The sequence below is a fragment of the Esox lucius genome, chromosome 19 (genome assembly GCF_011004845.1).
Source record: "Esox lucius isolate fEsoLuc1 chromosome 19, fEsoLuc1.pri, whole genome shotgun sequence".
NCBI lineage: Eukaryota > Metazoa > Chordata > Actinopteri > Esociformes > Esocidae > Esox > Esox lucius.
The window spans coordinates 2,605,457-2,623,011 of record NC_047587.1 but is presented as its reverse complement, the minus strand read 5'-3'; the positions used below and the strand labels follow the sequence as shown (position 1 = coordinate 2,623,011).

At 41.1% G+C, this 17,555-nt stretch overlaps 1 protein-coding gene across 1 annotated transcript; it reads left to right on the top strand.

Moving 5' to 3' along the window:
- The first annotated feature begins 1,872 nt into the window (after nt 1-1,872).
- Nucleotides 1,873-17,224, top strand: pnpla2 (patatin-like phospholipase domain containing 2). Its single transcript, XM_029115065.2, has 9 exons — nt 1,873-2,482; nt 2,783-3,015; nt 5,483-5,548; nt 8,216-8,425; nt 9,232-9,292; nt 11,404-11,613; nt 11,797-11,929; nt 13,084-13,194; nt 13,717-17,224. The coding sequence occupies exons 1-9, from the start codon at nt 2,296-2,298 to the stop codon at nt 14,072-14,074; spliced, it is 1,569 nt and encodes a 522-aa protein (XP_028970898.1). The 5' UTR covers nt 1,873-2,295; the 3' UTR covers nt 14,075-17,224.
- The last annotated feature ends 331 nt before the right edge of the window (nt 17,225-17,555 follow it).

Below are 17,555 nucleotides of genomic sequence, written 5' to 3'. Positions count from 1 at the left end.
ATTAACAATATCAGGAAGGTGTTACTGTATGTCACAATGAAAGGTAAACATCAATGACAGTTCAAATCATGAAATGTGTATCCACAGATTAAGGCCAGGTTTTTACGGAATGGTGTTGTGGTTTGTGAAGATTACAGTCATAGACTCTCATTTTAATCTCAATAGGTACAAAAAAAAACATCAATATGTGTGTGGATGTATGTTGTCATAGTAAGCTGGTTTCCAAATAGGAAATATACTCAAAGTGCAATATGAGCTAAAAACAATCTAGGAACCAATCCATGAAATAGTATCTTGTTATTCTTGGCAGGAAAGTGTTATGTAAATCAAATGTTCCTGAAATAAGCCATTTGAGAATTGCACATGTTACTTGGCAATGCAGATATGTTTTTGAAATACACTATTGTTTCATAGCTTCCAAATGGTCTGTTCTTTCCATGAAAGAACAGACCAGTATTTCTGGGTCTATGTACTATAAAAACTCTCAAAATACCATGATGGCATAATGAAGAAATTAGAAGTAATGCACCCAACATAAAAGATGGTCTTTGGAAGGTGTTTGAATTCAACACTGTTATGATACATGGAATGTGTTTTAAAACAAAATAGAGCTACACCCAAAGTGGTTCTTCAATCTTCATATCATTCATGTTTTTTTTCATGTTTTTGGGTAGTTTCTATAATTGTCAAAGGAAGCATTAAAACAACAAAAAAAAATCTCACAGTGAAATGGTTAAATGCTGTTTGATTATAGCCTGATATTAATTATTGATAAATGCCTAAGGAGAATGTTTTTGGGGGGAATTCTACATTTTTATTGGTGTATTTAAGTTTATCATTTTAGAAAGAACATAAATAATGAATAAATTAATGGAAGTTGTTTCAAAGATTTGTTGATTTCATTTTACCACATTTTTTACACAATTATATTACAGAACTTTGTTTTTGACAAATAAAGATAGAGAAAATGTATTGACTGAATTATTTCGACACATTTTAATCTCCTTCAATCTTTTATCTTGTTGTGAGGCTATATTAAAATATTACAGGCAATTAAACATTTCTATTTATAAATATATTACATAATGTGCTAAGAGTGTTTCAATAAAAGAAAAACTTATGAAAAATAAAAAACCCTCAATAAAAAACCCTACATTCAATGATAACACCCTGAAAATGCAGTCGGACAGATTCACCTAGAAAAACTCATTAAGAAAATATGCCACAGGTGAAGACATTTTCTTGTTTATTTTGTTAGTCTAAGTAGCAGAAACTAAAGTCAACTGTATTGTTTGTTTTTGTTTGAAAACCATAGACAAATATAAACAAAAGCAAACTCAAAATGAATGGATTTTTTTCTTTATAATCATACAGTTCAATCAATATAAAAGCAGAGCTAGTTTTGTGGGTCAATGGCTATAAAAAACAAAATTATTGCTAAATGAGTCTGAAAAATGTAAACACATTCCTTCTGGAGAATATATCTATTTTCCCCAGAGGTCCTTACTGACTTTGCGTTGAACTGATATAGCTAGTTTATTACACAGCAATAGGATATATTTGTATCAAGTGAGAATAAGTAACTTTCCAAGTTAGAATGTAAGTCTTTACTAAATATTCTGTTGAACAAAAGAGACGCCTTATATAACCGGACACCGGCAAACCCAGCTAGGAAAACCAAAACATTTCGAGTGACAGCCCATAAAGGTGAGTAGGAGGTCACGCTGAGCTCAGTCACTGATAGGACGGGTGTTTCAGTGATCGCGGTCATGATTGGACCTTTGCATTATAGGCCACGCCCAATGGAATCCGCCCGCCTCTCCCACGCGTGCACAAATGAGACAGAGCTTCGAAAGTGACAGAATGATTCAGCCTTCAAAGACGGTTGTTGACGTTTTGCGCGTGGATACAATTCTTGTTTTGGACGAATACGTGGATATATTTAGCAAACAACACTCTTAAAAATAGAAAGTAAACACGTTCAAAGAAGGAAATGGTGAAGATGTCCTAAAGAAACAATCAATTTGTTGACAACCAAATATTGCACTTACTTGCCAAAGTTTACTACAGTACATATACTTAGCTAGCTTCGGATCGACGATGTGACTAAAAATCTTTCTGCATTGTAAATGGATGGTCGGGAAACAAGGACTACCAATAGCTAATCAATAAAAAAAAATATATGTATACATTTTAGACACTCAAGATCGTCGTATTCCAGCATTTAATATAGCCAACTCGACTGCGTTTCAGAACTTTCAGTCCGAGTGTGAGAAGCGCAGACCGACAGTAGCCATGTTTCCTCTAGATTCGACATGGAACCTCTCCTTTGCAGGTTGCGGTTTCTTGGGGATCTACCACATTGGTGTTGCCAGTTGTCTACTGGAACAGTGTCCCGTTTTAGTGCACAATGCTCGGCACATTTACGGTGCTTCGGCTGGAGCTCTCACCGCCTCGGCACTGGTCTGCGGGGCATGTTTAGGTAGGCAATGCTTACTTTTATTATTACATTATTAGTACGTGGTAATTACACAATAACACCATTACTGGGTGTGCGTGTATGTGTTATTCCGTGTCTTCTCGTGGTCTTCGGTTTTCCTCCACTTCCCTGCTGGTAAAAAGTGATGTTTTGTTTGCTTAGCTCTTTCTTCCTCTTCTGTTTTTTGTAGGCACGGCATCATCCTGATGCAAGCAGAAGTACTGCCTAACACATTACGCCTTTGCAACCCTCCGTAATGATGCAACATAAATAACAAGCAGTCTCTTCTTGTGTTTGTATCAGGCGAGGCAGGTGCCAGCATGATTACTGTGGCGAAGGAGGCCCGTAAGCGTTTCCTGGGGCCCATGCACCCCTCCTTCAACTTGGTGAAGATATTGCGTGCCATGCTGTTTAAAAACCTGCCGCCTGATTCCCACCGGCGTGCCAGCGGTAGGTTGGGCATATCCCTGACCAGGGTGGCAGATGGAGAGAATGTCCTGGTGTCCCACTTCAGTAGCAAGGAGGAGCTGGTGCAGGTGAGGAGCTGTTCTGAAACACTTACGTCCTGACTGAGCAGGTCTCTACTAGACAGCACAGCCGCAAAATGGAGATTGAATGTTAATGTTTTTTCTTCCAGCTTACTTTTAAATATGGGTAAATATTTCTTATCAGCAATTTTACACTTGTGAAAATCATTAGAATCGCAATACACATTGTTATGTTACATTACGGTTCCAATATAGTATGGATCCTGGCCATTCCTAGGTCTCTTAAGTTCAAGGTGCTTCTAATCATCCTGCCTCAGTGAGTCCAGTGGTCCACTACTCAGATTCCTACCAGAGTCTCAGTGAGTCCAGTGGTCCACTACTCAGATTCCTACAAGAGTCTCAGTGAGTCCAGTGGTCCACTACTCAGATTCCTACCAGAGTCTCAGTGAGTCCAGTGGTCCACTACTCAGATTCCTACTAGAGTCTCACTGAGTCCAGTGGTCCACTACTCAGATTCCTACCAGAGTCTCAGTGAGTCCAGTGGTCCACTACTCAGATTCCTACCAGAGTCTCACTGAGTCCAGTGGTCCACTACTCAGATTCCTACCAGAGTCTCAGTGAGTCCAGTGGTCCACTACTCAGATTCCTACTAGAGTCTCAGTGAGTCCAGTGGTCCACTACTCAGATTCCTACCAGAGTCTCACTGAGTCCAGTGGTCCACTACTCAGATTCCTACCAGAGTCTCACTGAGTCCAGTGGTCCACTACTCAGATTCCTACAAGAGTCTCAGTGAGTCCATTGGTCCACTACTCAGATTCCTACAAGAGTCTCAGTGAGTCCAGTGGTCCACTACTCAGATTCCTACAAGAGTCTCAGTGAGTCCAGTGGTCCACTACTCAGATTCCTACCAGAGTATCTGTGAGGCTCACAGTAAGTTGGGCTGTGTTGAGCCCCTTTACATACTGAAGTTGAAAGTCATAGTTAATCAACAGCCGATACGAGAATCCTCAATCGTTTCTAAATCCTCAGTCAAGTTTAAAATCAGCCAATTGAGGAGAAATTGGCGCTTCATGTGAACATGTTAAATTCGATGTGTACTGTAACATAACTTTGCAACATACTTTAGCAGTTTCCAATGCCAAAACCAATGTGACAAATCAATGGAAAATATTGTATTTTTATTTGAACACTTTAATGTCCAAATAAGTCTTTTTTTTTACCTATGCTAATTTTAGCAGCCCATTGTGCTGTCTGCTACATCAGTTATCTATGAGTGAGTATTACTTTTTATTTTGTCAAGAGTGCATCACTCTTTGAGAGTCAAGTCTTTTGCCCTCCTCAACCTTTATTTAACATCTTCACATTGAAGATTCCTGGTTTCATATATTGACCGTAATCAGCTGACAGTCCATATGCAGGTTTCCTATGAAAGGTTTAGAATCAGATTTCAAGAAGATCGACATTGGCTGGGTTTAGGCATAGGTAGGACTTTGTAGGTTTGTTAGTTGGTGCCCAGTGACAAAGTACTGTATCTGCATCTACATATTAGTCATTTATTAGATGCTGTTGTGCAGAGCGACTTACAAAATCCATTATTAGCATTAAGTGCCTTGCACAAAGATTCATCCAAAGATTATTTTCCTTCTTTGGGATTGGAACCAGCGACCTAACGGTTACTGGCTCTAATTTTCAACCACTAGGATCCCTGACGCCCCATCTCCATTAACTCGCCAGAGGGTTTCTGGTATAAAGCTAGAATACTACAGCTGAGGGCTGTTGTTATGGACGATGCAACACAGTCACAATATTATGAAGTGGTAACCAAGACAGTTAGAGCAGTAGAAATGAGAAAGGGTGGTTAATTAACCCTTTGTGGTTTAATAAAATAGTGTTTATTTGCCATCATATGGAACCTGAGTTAGAGTAAGACCCACCTAAATACTATGACAACCCTCATTATAGCTACAAACTTTGATCGGACTAATAGGTTTCTCCAGCTGACTCAGATCTAGTGACTTTATACCGAGAGAAAGTGAAATTGAAAGATCAGAAGGTTGGGCAGTGCCAATAAAGTCAGACCTTGACCTGAACAGTCATTCTCCTCTCACTGACACGCGAAACAGTGGTTAAGTGAATGTGCCCCCCGTGGGTGTCGAACCCACAACCCTGGCAGTGAAACAGTGGTTAAATATATTCGAACCCACAACCCTGGCAGTGAAACAGTGGTTAAGTATATTCGAACCCACAACCCTGGCAGTGAAACAGTGGTTAAGTGAATGTACACCCCGTGGGTGTCGAACCCACAACCCTGGCAGTGAAACAGTGGTTAAGTAAATGTGCCCCCCGTGGGTGTTGAACCCACAACCCTGGCAGTGAAACAGTGGTTAAGTGAATGTGCCCCCCGTGGGTGTCGAACCCACCTGGAGCATCCTGGGTGTGTAGTTCCTGTCAGAATCACAGTGGGTTTAACACCATAGACAATCTTAAAATGTTGTGTGTGTGTGTGTCTTTCCAGGCGTGTGTCTGCAGTACCTACATCCCTGTGTACTGTGGCCTTATTCCTCCAACGCTACAAGGAGTGGTGAGTTATTAGCTTCTTATCAGTTGTGACCTAGCCGTAACCATAACTACGACCCTAATCTAATGCCTTACTGTAACCTTAAAACCCTAACCACTGTTTACAGATACTTTAACCTTGAATTAAACACTGCCCACTGTTTACAGATTTATATTAAATAGAACATATCATTGATATTCTTTAAAATTGTAGTGTTTAATAATTGTTTAGCCAATATGCAGCTTGACCACAGTGGAAGCCCTTCTCATTCCATACATGTATTCCAACATTCAGCACCAAAATGCTTTCACCTTATTGAAACATGTAACAGACATTTCCCTATTGCCAAATAAAGTAAATGTATGGTGCAAACCTGTCCATTGGTCAAGCTGCTCCTCTCCTCAAATGTGATTGGTCTGCCCAGCAGAATGACCTTTAACCTTGTTCCCAGTCTTTGGTTTCCATGTATTGTTGTTGTCCTTGGTCTTGGCTCAGATACAGCTGGTGTTCTCCTCCCTCCCCTCTAAACTCCCCTGTTCCCTTCCCCTCCCACTAACCTCCCCCCTCCCCTTCCCCTCCCATTAACCCCCCCCCCCTCCCCCAAACCCCCTAACCTCCCTCTCCCCTCCCCCCCCCCCCCCCTGTCCTCCCTGGGTGAATCCCCCTACCTCTCTCTTTCTGGAATGTTTGCTTTCTTTCCAGCCTTTCTGACTGTCTTGAATGGCCCAGATGGTTTGTGATTTGGCTTTGGTTTCACACTTTAATCATTGTCACTTATTAACATATAAAAGAACCTGTTTACAAAGTCATGTTTCTGACAAATTTTACTACTAAGTAAAACAGTAAAGGTAATTTACATTCAAAATGTACTTTTAGCAGAAACGTTTATGCAAGGTAACCTACATTAAATCAGGGTAAAACACTGTTCACCAAAATTAACCGCTCCTAAAGACATTCAGTTATGTTGCCTTGACATGTTGTAAATAGCAAATAGAGTCAAGGAATTCAGTTGTTTGGCTGAATGTTAGAGTGGACAGATAGAGTAAAGTAAGCGAGATCTGATCAGGCTTGTTCATTAGTGACAGTGTCCTGGTTTGAGGTAGATCTGATCAGGCTTGTTCACTCATGACAGTGTCCTGGTTTGAGGTAGATCTGATCAGGCTTGTTCACTCATGACAGTGTCCTGGTTTGAGGTAGATCTGATCAGGCTTGTTCACTCATGACAGTGTCCTGGTTTGAGGTAGATCTGATCAGGCTTGTTCACTCATGACAGTGTCCTGGTTTGAGGTAGATCTGATCAGGCTTGTTCACTCATGACAGTGTCCTGGTTTGAGGTAGATCTGATCAGGCTTGTTCATTAGTGACAGTGTCCTGGTTTGAGGTAGATCTGATCAGGCTTGTTCATTAGTGACAGTGTCCTGGTTTGAGGTAGATCTGATCAGGCTTGTTCATTAGTGACAGTGTCCTGGTTTGAGGTAGATTTGATCAGGCTTGTTCACTCATGACAGTGTCCAGGTTTCACAGAGAACGGCTTGGCAGACAATAAACATTCAGTCAGTTCAAGACCTGTGAGTGGGAACAGCTAGTTTAGGTTGGGCCACAGATACATACACTTTGCAGAAGTGCTGTGCATAAATCTGTCTTGTAAACAGCACTTCCTCATTGCAGACTGGCTATTATATCAGAAAACTGCATTGGGTTTCACTCCCATCAGCTAAACACAAGAGGAAGTGGTCCTAGCAGTAGACCGACACCAGACTACTGAGGAGTTGAAAAACATTGTGCGGTCCGACAAATCCCACTTGAGTACAGCAGCCTGGTCCATAGACCCCAACCCAGTACTGCATCAGTTGGACCAATTAGAACAGGCTGTTCACAACATGAATGTACTGCCGTCCAATCAGCAGGGCTGTTCACAACATGAATGTACCGCCGTCCAATCAGCAGGGCTGTTCACAACATGAATGTACCGCCGTCCAATCAGCAGGGCTGTTCACAACATGAATGTACCGCCGTCCAATCAGCAGGGCTGTTCACAACATGAATGTACCGCCGTCCAATCAGCAGAACCCAGACCCTGAAGACTTGGGTCTGTTCTGGAGGCAGAGGTGTTTGATGAGGTTCTAGATGGGCGTGGGTAATGAACTGGACCTACAGGGATGTAGTTAGAATCAAGGTGTTCACCCAATGGAAGAGGGGTTTTATTAGGGACATTAATATGTCGATGCCAAGAGTCTGACACCCCTGTGGTCAATGTTCTCTTTCTCAGAGTGTGTGTGTGAGTGTGTGAGAGTACCCTCGGTGAGCTGAATGAGTGAGGCCTTGGTCATTATGAGTGTTGACAGAGAGTTCAAGGTTGTCCCCTCATCTTCTGCCTTCCTGTTGGCTGGTTCAAGGTTGTCCTTTCCTCTCCTGCCCTCCTATTGGCTGGACAGTGGGCCTGACATCACACAACACGTCATACACCAGCTGTGTCAATTGTAGCCTTTTACAATTGACGCAGGGGGTCATTTAACCTAAAGCCTGTCAATATAACGCTTTATCTCCCCTCTCCTCTTGCCCCCTCTCCTCCTATCTTCCCCTCTCCCCCTCTCCTCCCCTCTCCCCCTCTCCTCCCCTCTCCCCCTCTCTCCCACTCTCCTCCTTTCTTCCCCTTTGCCCCTCCACCTCCTGTCTCCATCTCTCCCCCAGCGGTATGTGGATGGAGGGATAAGTGACAACCTGCCCCAGTATGAGCTGAAGAACACCATCACAGTCTCCCCGTTCTCTGGAGAGAGTGACATCTGCCCTAGAGACAGGTCCACCAACATGCACGAACTCCGCTTTACCAACACCTCCATCCAGTTCACACTCACCAACCTGTACAGAGTGTCACGCGCTCTGTTCCCTCCTGATCCACAGGTACACACACATAACACACACATAACACACACATAACACACACATAACACACACATAACACACACATAACACACACCTTCACCAACCTGTACAGGGTGTCAAGCGCTCTGTTCCCTCCTGATCCACAGGTACACACACACACACATACCCACACGCAACACACACACAATTTCACCAATCTATACAGAGTGTCCTGAGCTCTTATATAGCACAATTCATACATAGAAGCAATTCAATGTGCTTCACAGTGAAAATAAAAATAAAATAATGCAATGGAATTAAAACATAGGCATATTACACTTATATTTATAATATTAAATGAATATAATATAAACCCCATTCTACACTCTTTGGAATTGCTGCTAGTTTTCATTGTAATGTATATTTTTGCTTTGTATATTTTTTAATGCTACTGTGTAGATGCCATGTGCCGTGTCACAATCATTTCATTGTTCAGAATGATGCTATGTCATTCGGTGCATTTGATAAATAAAATACTTTGATTTGAAAAATCCATGTTCCATATTTCATAGCCCTACACCTAACCCTGGCTTTAACCTTAACCTAATCCTAGCTCTAACCCTAATCCTGGCTTTAACCTTAACCTAACCCTTTCCTTTACCTCAACAACTATTATGCCTAAACTTAATCTAATTCTAACATCTAACCAGTATTGCCTAAACTTAAAAATAACCAAAATTCTAACTATGTGCTACATTGTACATTTTACGGTTCAATAATCCTTAAAGGGAAACCACATTTTGACAAGGATATTGACAAGGATATTGATTGCTTATGTGTTTCAGGTAATGAAGAACATGTGTAAACAGGGATATAAAGATGCCCTGCACTTCTTAAAGAACAATGGTAAGCTATCGTTCTGATGTTCTGGGTTACTGCTTAAGAACGAAAAGGTACCATTCAAATGTTCTCTGTTACTGCTTTAGAACAAAAAGGTACCATTCAGATGATCTGTGTTACTGCTTTAGAACGAGTAGGTACCATTCAGATGTTCTGTGTTACTGCTTTAGAACAAAAAGGTACCATTCAGATGTTCTCTGTGTTACTGCTTTAGAACAAAAAGGTACCATTCTGATCGTCTCTGTTTTACTGCTTTTGAACGAAAAGGTACCTTTCTGATGTTCTCTGTGTTACTGCTTTAGAACGAAAAGGTACCATTCAGATGTTCTCTGTGTTACTGCTTTAGAACAAAAAGGTACCATTCAGATGTTCTCTGTGTTACTGCTTTAGAACAAAAAGGTACCATTCAGATGTTCTCTGTGTTACTGCTTTAGAACAAAAAGGTACCATTCAGATGTTCTGTGTTACTGCTTTAGAACGAAAAGGTACCATTCAGATGTTCTCTGTTTTACTGCTTTAGAACCAAATGGTACCATTCAGATGTTCTCTGCAGTAGACCTCCAGGCCTTTGCTTCCATCTGCTGGTCATTGGTGTTTTCAAATTGGAAATTATTTTTGTCCCCAGGCACATACAACCATATCTTCAAAAACAGGGTTAAACAGGGTTAAACAGGGTTAAACAGGGTCTTAAAACACTTCTTGGGCAACATTTCACAATATGAACAATAATTGTTTGTAGACATCATTTATGGTCTATAATATCATGCAAAGTTCTTAATTAATTGGGGAAATTCCAGAACACATTACGGTTATTGAGTCATTACTAACTTTTTATAGTAGTATTTCAATTTCCCTCAATAGTGTTTAATTGGTATTCAGTTTTATTATTATATTTGATGCTTTTGTGTGACTTTTGAGAGCAAAGTTGAATTTATCTGCCGGTTAATATGGTGTTGGGTATAATGTTTAATACTGTGTGAGCAGTCTGGGGTTTGGTTAATATGGTGTTGGGTATAATGTTTAATACTGTGTGAGCAGTCTGGGGTTTGGTTAATATGGTGTTGGGTATAATGTTTAATACTGTGTGAGCAGTCTGGGGTTTGGTTAATATGGTGTTGGGTATAATGTTTAATACTGTGTGAGCAGTCTGGGGTTTGGTTAATATGGTGTTGGGTATAATGTTTAATACTGTGTGAGCAGTCTGGGGTTTGGTTAATATGGTGTTGGGTATAATGTTTAATAATGTGTGAGCAGTCTGGGGTTTGGTTAATATGGTGTTGGGTATAATGTTTAATACTGTGTGAGCATTCTGGGGTTTGGTTAATATGGTGTTGGGTATAATGTTTAATACTGTGTGAGCAGTCTGGGGTTTGGTTAATATGGTGTTGGGTATAATGTTTAATACTGTGTGAGCAGTCTGGGGTTTGGTTAATATGGTGTTGGGTATAATGTTTAATACTGTGTGAGCAGTCTGGGGTTTGGTTAATATGGTGTTGGGTATAATGTTTAATAATGTGTGAGCAGTCTGGGGTTTGGTTAATATCGTGTGACTTTCAAGAAGTGTGTTTGTAGTTTTGAGATAATGTAGTATGTTGTATGTAGTATGTATTCAGGAAATATGGGTTAGAACTGCATGTTCGCAATTCTGTAACAAAAAACAGCTGCCTAAATCTTTCACTATATTTTATCTATTTGACTTCTGAAAGCTATTTACAATTATATAGTGTAAATGGCAGAATTACTGAACCCATTGTCAAGTTCTTATTTTCTGGTAAAAACAACATGTTCACTTATTGAAACACTTTGAAGTGAATTGTGTTCATTGGCAACGGCTGCTTTTCAAGTTTTGCTGAAGTGGAAATGAAGACATTCAACCCAGGAGCAATGGAGGGAAGTCATCCAACATCCTGGAAATGTATCAAAGCAAACCACTGCTACTGTTCTGCTGTGGTTATTTTAACCTCAGTCCCTAAAAATACAATTAAGAACTGTGACAGTCGGAACTAGGTATTACTGACGAATGAGAAAGAGAGCCATTCTATTCCATTGTAGGTCTAGCCTGTTTTGTTCGGGTTTCTGTTGGTTTGGTTGACTATGTTTTTTTGTTCCTTCTTCAGGACTGCTTAACTACCAAGGACCGCACCGACCTCTGGTAGTGGATGGTGAGGACGAGGAAGATGATGTCATGAATGATGGTGAAGAGCATGAGGGGCAGCGTGTGGAGAATGGAATCAGAACCAGAGAGGACAGGGCAGCAGCACCCCCCGAGTCCAGTTCCACAGTCCAGGACCAGATCTTCCAGCACCTTCCCCCTGGACTCCACCAAGGTCAGACTGGACCTCTTCACCTCATCTGTCCTCTGCCTCTCTGTAACTCTGGTTCTAGAATGTTTTTTTTGTTCTATGTTTTTTCTATCCTCCCTGCTGCAGTCTCCTGCTCAGATTCTAGTGTGTTCTATTGTCTCTGGTTCTAGATTGTTATTAATGCCTCTCTCCTTTCTGCCTCTGTAGCTCTGGTGGAAGCCTGCACAGAAAAATACAGCCTGGTCCAGTCGCTTGGCAACCTGCTGCCTGTCAGGATGGCGACGGCCATGATGCTTCCCTACACCCTCCCACTAGAGTCTGTCCTGTCTATGACTGTCAGGTAAGACTATAACTACACCCTCCCACTAGAGTCTGTCCTGTCTATGACTGTCAGGTAAGACTATAACTACACCCTCCCACTAGAGTCTGTCCTGTCTATGACTGTCAGGTAAGACTATAACTACACCCTCCCACTAGAGTCTGTCCTGTCTATGACTGTCAGGTAAGACTATAACTACACCCTCCCACTAGAGTCTGTCCTGTCTATGACTGTCAGGTAAGACTATAACTACACCCTCCCACTAGAGTCTGTCCTGTCTATGACTGTCAGGTAAGACTATAACTACACCCTCCCACTAGAGTCTGTCCTGTCTATGACTGTCAGGTAAGACTATAACTACACCCTCCCACTAGAGTCTGTCCTGTCTATGACTGTCAGGTAAGACTATAACTACACCCTCCCACTAGAGTCTGTCCTGTCTATGACTGTCAGGTAAGACTATAACTACACCCTCCCACTAGAGTCTGTCCTGTCTATGACTGTCAGGTAAGACTATAACTACACCCTCCCACTAGAGTCTGTCCTGTCTATGACTGTCAGGTAAGACTATAACTACACCCTCCCACTAGAGTCTGTCCTGTCTATGACTGTCAGGTAAGACTATAACTACACCCTCCCACTAGAGTCTGTCCTGTCTATGACTGTCAGGTAAGACTATAACTACACCCTCCCACTAGAGTCTGTCCTGTCTATGACTGTCAGGTAAGACTATAACTACACCCTCCCACTAGAGTCTGTCCTGTCTATGACTGTCAGGTAAGACTATAACTACACCCTCCCACTAGAGTCTGTCCTGTCTATGACTGTCAGGTAAGACTATAACTACACCCTCCCACTAGAGTCTGTCCTGTCTATCAAATTAAGTGCTATTAATTATGCAAAAAATATCAGAGCACTTCAATTTTAACATAGGTAATTGAAGGCAACGGCACAAAACGTTCAGTGTTCCAATAAAGAACAATTTTCAAACCTTTAAACCATATTTAGTTGGCCTAATGCGTTCCCATAGCCTAGGGCTTATTGCTGAGACTACCACTACTACTTTTATTAACCAACCATAAATACTGCAACACTAGCAAGCAAAACATTGCTCAGTAAATGTCCTTTTTCTTCTTGTCATGTTGATTATTGTGATGCTGGTTCTTTTCTCCCAGGCTTTTGGAATGGCTGCCTGACGTACAAGAGGATGTGGGCTGGATCAGGGAACAGACCGTTAAAGTTCTTCAGAGTGCCATGACCCGAGCAACCAACACTATCTCTGGAAGGTGAGGATAGATGCACACAAACTGACAGACAGACAGATAAACAGACAGGTAGACAGACAGGCTGATAGACAGATAGACAGGTAAGTAGACAGACAGGTAGCTAGGTAGATAGACAGGTAGGTAGAAGGACAGACAGGTAGGCAGACAGGCAGGCAGGCAGGTAGGTAGGTAAGTAGACCGGTAGACGGACATGCTGATAGACAGATAGACAGGTAAGTAGACAGGTAGCTAGGTAGATAGACAGGTAGGTAGAAGGACAGACAGGTAGGCAGACAGACAGACAGGCAGGTAGGTAAATAGACAGGTAGACAGACAGGTCGGTTGACAGAGGCAGACATTTTCACTAACACGTTGTTTATAGATTGTTCACAGCATAAATCATTTACATTCACTATGAAGGTCCCCCTGTAGCCCTAATCTTTTTCCAGAGGCTCACGAACACACACTTAATCCAAGTCACGCTCGTATAACCACATATCCTTACATTATCAATCTGTCCTGTGTCTCCGGGCATGTCTCTAGGTTTTCCTACCAGTTGGAGCTGCGCCACTGCCAGTCGCTGCCCAGCCAGTTACACCCAGCCTGCCTGCTCCCCAGCTGGGTCAGAGGGAGCAGCTCGTCAGTCCTGGATGTCATCAGTCGTCTGGACCACTACCAGAAACAGCTGCTCCCAGGCTTCTTCTGTGTCAACCTGGATGTCCAGGGCTCCTTCTGCACCAGGTTGTCCGGGGAGATCCCAGGCCCAGAATGGTCCACTACATCTGGGGAGGGAGGAACAGGATCAGCCCTGGCCCCGACGACCCCAATTATGGATCCAGAAGACGGGCTGATGATGAGGAGGGTCAGTGAAGACCACAACTCAACTCCAGTCTTACTGTAGTAAAACAAAATGGTAGGATGATATTAGAATCACAGACACTGATAAGTAGCAACCAAGACTGAGGATCACAATCTGAATTACAGACACTGATAAGAAGCAGCCAAGACTGAGGATCACAATCTGAATTACAGACACTTATAAAAAGCTACAAAATGTCCATCACTGTTGCCATGGGACACCCATTACATTCCCAAGGACTTTGCACTTATCAGCGCTTTCCAGTCTCTTGTCATCAGTGCCCTGCATTGACTTACACGTCATTCCAGTCTCTTGTCATCAGTGCCCTGCATTGACTTACACGTCTTTTCATGATCCAAGTCATTAAGATGACTAAGAGATGGAACTAGTTTCTGTTCAGTCAACATGATCTCATAACTCATTCTGGCCTTTCCTGAATTAATTGACGAAGCAGCAAGCCCCAGTCAGTTGATGATTCTGATGTGCCAGACGGAAGGTTCTAGATCAGCTAGTCTGGGACTGCAAAACATTTGAAATTTAGATCTAGATTTCAAAAATATGTTTAAATTTAGGTGTAATATACATATAGTAGTATATTAGGAGTGGTATAGGAGTAGTACAACAGGAGTAGTGTACTAGAAATAGTTTACTAGGAGTAGAAGTAGTATACTTGGTGTGATATAGGAGTAGTATCCTTGGAGTGGTATAGGAATACTATAATTTGAGTGGTATAGGAGTAGTATTCTTGGAGTGGTATAGAAGTTGTATACTTGGAGTGATATAGAAGTATACTCGGAGTGATATAGTAGTATACTTGGAGTGGTATGGAAGTAGTATACTTGGAGTGGTATAGGAGTACTATAATTGGAGTGGTATAGGAATACTATAATTGGAGTGGTATAGGAATACTATAATTGGAGTGGTATAGGAGTAGTATATTTGGAGTGGTATAGAAGTAGTATACTTGGAGTGGTATAGAAGTAGTATACTTGGAGTGGTATAGAAGTAGTATACTTGGAGTGGTATAGGAGTAGTATACTTGGAGTGGTATAGGAGTAGTATACTTTGAGTGGGGATGATATATAAGGGAAACTAAAAGTACTTTCATCTCTAATCATTCAGTGTAACAGGTGTGTAGGAACAGAACTCGTTCAACAGTGGGATGTTAGAATCCTCAATTTGTTTTTCTTTTTACAGAAAACTGTATAATGCTGGTTAAAGAAAACTAAACTATTATCTAATAATAGTATATTTTAAAAATAAATGTGCCAATACCAATTTCAGAAGCATGCAAATGGATGCATGGTAATGTATTTGATATTACTATCATCTTTTTGTAATTATAAAACAATCTAAACAATTAACCATGCACATAAGGAGAAAACGTAGCACTCAGAACACAGCTAACACTGCTTTGCTGTGTTTGTGTTCTGATAGAATGTAGTTAGACCAGTTAGTCAGACTGTCTTCACTCACGACTTCAGGGCTGTATTCATCACGGCACACTGTGCAAACATTTCTCAGACGGACAACAGAAACAAGCATTTCTTATTGGACTTTTCACTCTGTTTCTGAACATTCTCTGATATTTAGTGCTGGGTAAACAGCCCAGCCACGTGTGCTTTCTGGAGAGACAGTGCCAGCAGCCCTGAGAAAATGGAAGAGAAAAGGAAGGAAGGAAGGAAGGAAGGAGAAGGTGAAGAAATGAAGGGGAACTAGAGCTCTCCTATTTTTTGTTATAACTGGCTGTGACTGGTTATAATTGGCTTTGACTGGTTATATCTGGATTTGACTGGTTATGACTGACTTTGACTGGTCATTGTTGACTGACTGGTTATGACTGACTGGTCATTGCTGATTGGATTTTACTGAGTTTAACTGGATGAGACTGAGTTTGACTTGATTTTACTGAGTTTGACTGGATTTTACTGAATTTGACTGGATTTGACTGGATTTGACTGACTTTGACTGGATTTGACTGACTTTGACTGGATTTGACTGACTTTGACTGGATTTGACTGAGTTTGACTGGATTTTACTGAATTTGACTGGATTTGACTGACTTTGACTGGATTTGACTGACTTTGACTGGATTTGACTGAGTTTGACTGGATACTGCTGACTTTTGACTGGATTTGACTGGTTATGGGTAGATGATGTATTACTATGCAATGCAAATGCCAAACAATGCAATATTTTAAACCAATGCCATTTTTATATCAGTGGCATTTATATTATATAAAATATATTATAAAGGTATTGGAACGTCTCAACCAAACTATTAAATGGAGAGGCCCGTTCTATCATGTTGTACTGCTCTGTCTGAACCACTTGTACTGTTTCTTTGTTTAGGTCAATTTATTTAGTTTTTGTTTATTAATGTTAATTTCTACATGTGCCGCAAAGCCTAGATTTTACTGTATTTTAATGTCTGGACACTTGATTTTGACCATAAATTACATATGAGTATGTACATGATCATTCTAACACAGTAATCAGTATATTCATTCCAGATAAAGAGAATCAAGCATCTAAAATGCTTCTGAAACATTTCCCTGTGATGAAGGCGCCCAGCGGCCTAATGAAGTAATTACATGAGGAATCAGAACAAATGGTTGGAACTGAAATGTGTTTGTTATTAGCCGTGTAAGAACAGAAATGTGTCCCAAATTGCACTGTAGGCTATTCCCTGTATGCTTTTGACTAGAGCTCTAATGGGGACCAGGCTCATCGGTAGTGTGCTGTAAAGGGAATAGCATGCCATTTGGGAGTAGCGTGATGTGTTTTGATGTCCATATGGGATGGGTTGGTCAATACTACAACATCTACCTTACATGGAGACTATGACACCTACAGGAAAAATGCACCCAACCGCTGTGAATTCCTCAATTCACCTGATGAAAGGCATAATGCAAGTGCCTCAATATTGTGAAAGATTTTGAAAACATGATTGCTGATGCAAACTAATGACAAAAGGGATGTTTTGTTTAATCAAATCTAGACTGCAATTTAGTGTTAATGACCTGGGTTTAACTCCTGTTGTTAATGACCTGGGTTTAACTCCTGTTGTTAATGACCTGGGTTTAACTCCTATAGTCTATAAATCCTTAGAGATGTTCTAATGTTAATATGGCTAAATGCTGGAATAAAGGCTCAGAATTCTTTCAATAAAATGCTAACTCTCAACTTTAATTTTGTGGCCTTTTCATTGTCTTCAGGTGTATTGCAGATAACTATAGATTATATCGTTAAATTACGACTTTCCATGGCCACCTTTTCCAATATAATGCATCACACCAACGGCCAACTGTTAACATTAGGTTGTTTTGGTTTGGTGAATAGCACAATGTTTTAGGAATGGTTTGTCTTGACTGGTGTTGGGGCCGTTACAATATTTTCAATACATTCAGGACTGATGATCCATTAAACGATTATTGCCAGCGTGTGAGTTGTACAATGCGTCATCGTGCATGCCTGCCTTTTTACTGTACTGAAGTCATCATTGGCCGCCCAACTCAAGAGA

What these genes read in the sequence shown, in the direction of transcription:
- pnpla2 (XM_029115065.2), top strand. Translation starts at nt 2,296, where the DNA reads ATGTTTCCTCTAGATTCGACATGGAACCTCTCCTTTGCAGGTTGCGGT. An exon ending in GCACTTCTTAAAGAACAATG is followed by an intron (nt 9,293 to 11,403) that starts GTAAGCTATCGT and finishes TTCCTTCTTCAG; the next exon opens with GACTGCTTAACTACCAAGGA. An exon ending in ACCAACACTATCTCTGGAAG is followed by an intron (nt 13,195 to 13,716) that starts GTGAGGATAGAT and finishes GCATGTCTCTAG; the next exon opens with GTTTTCCTACCAGTTGGAGC.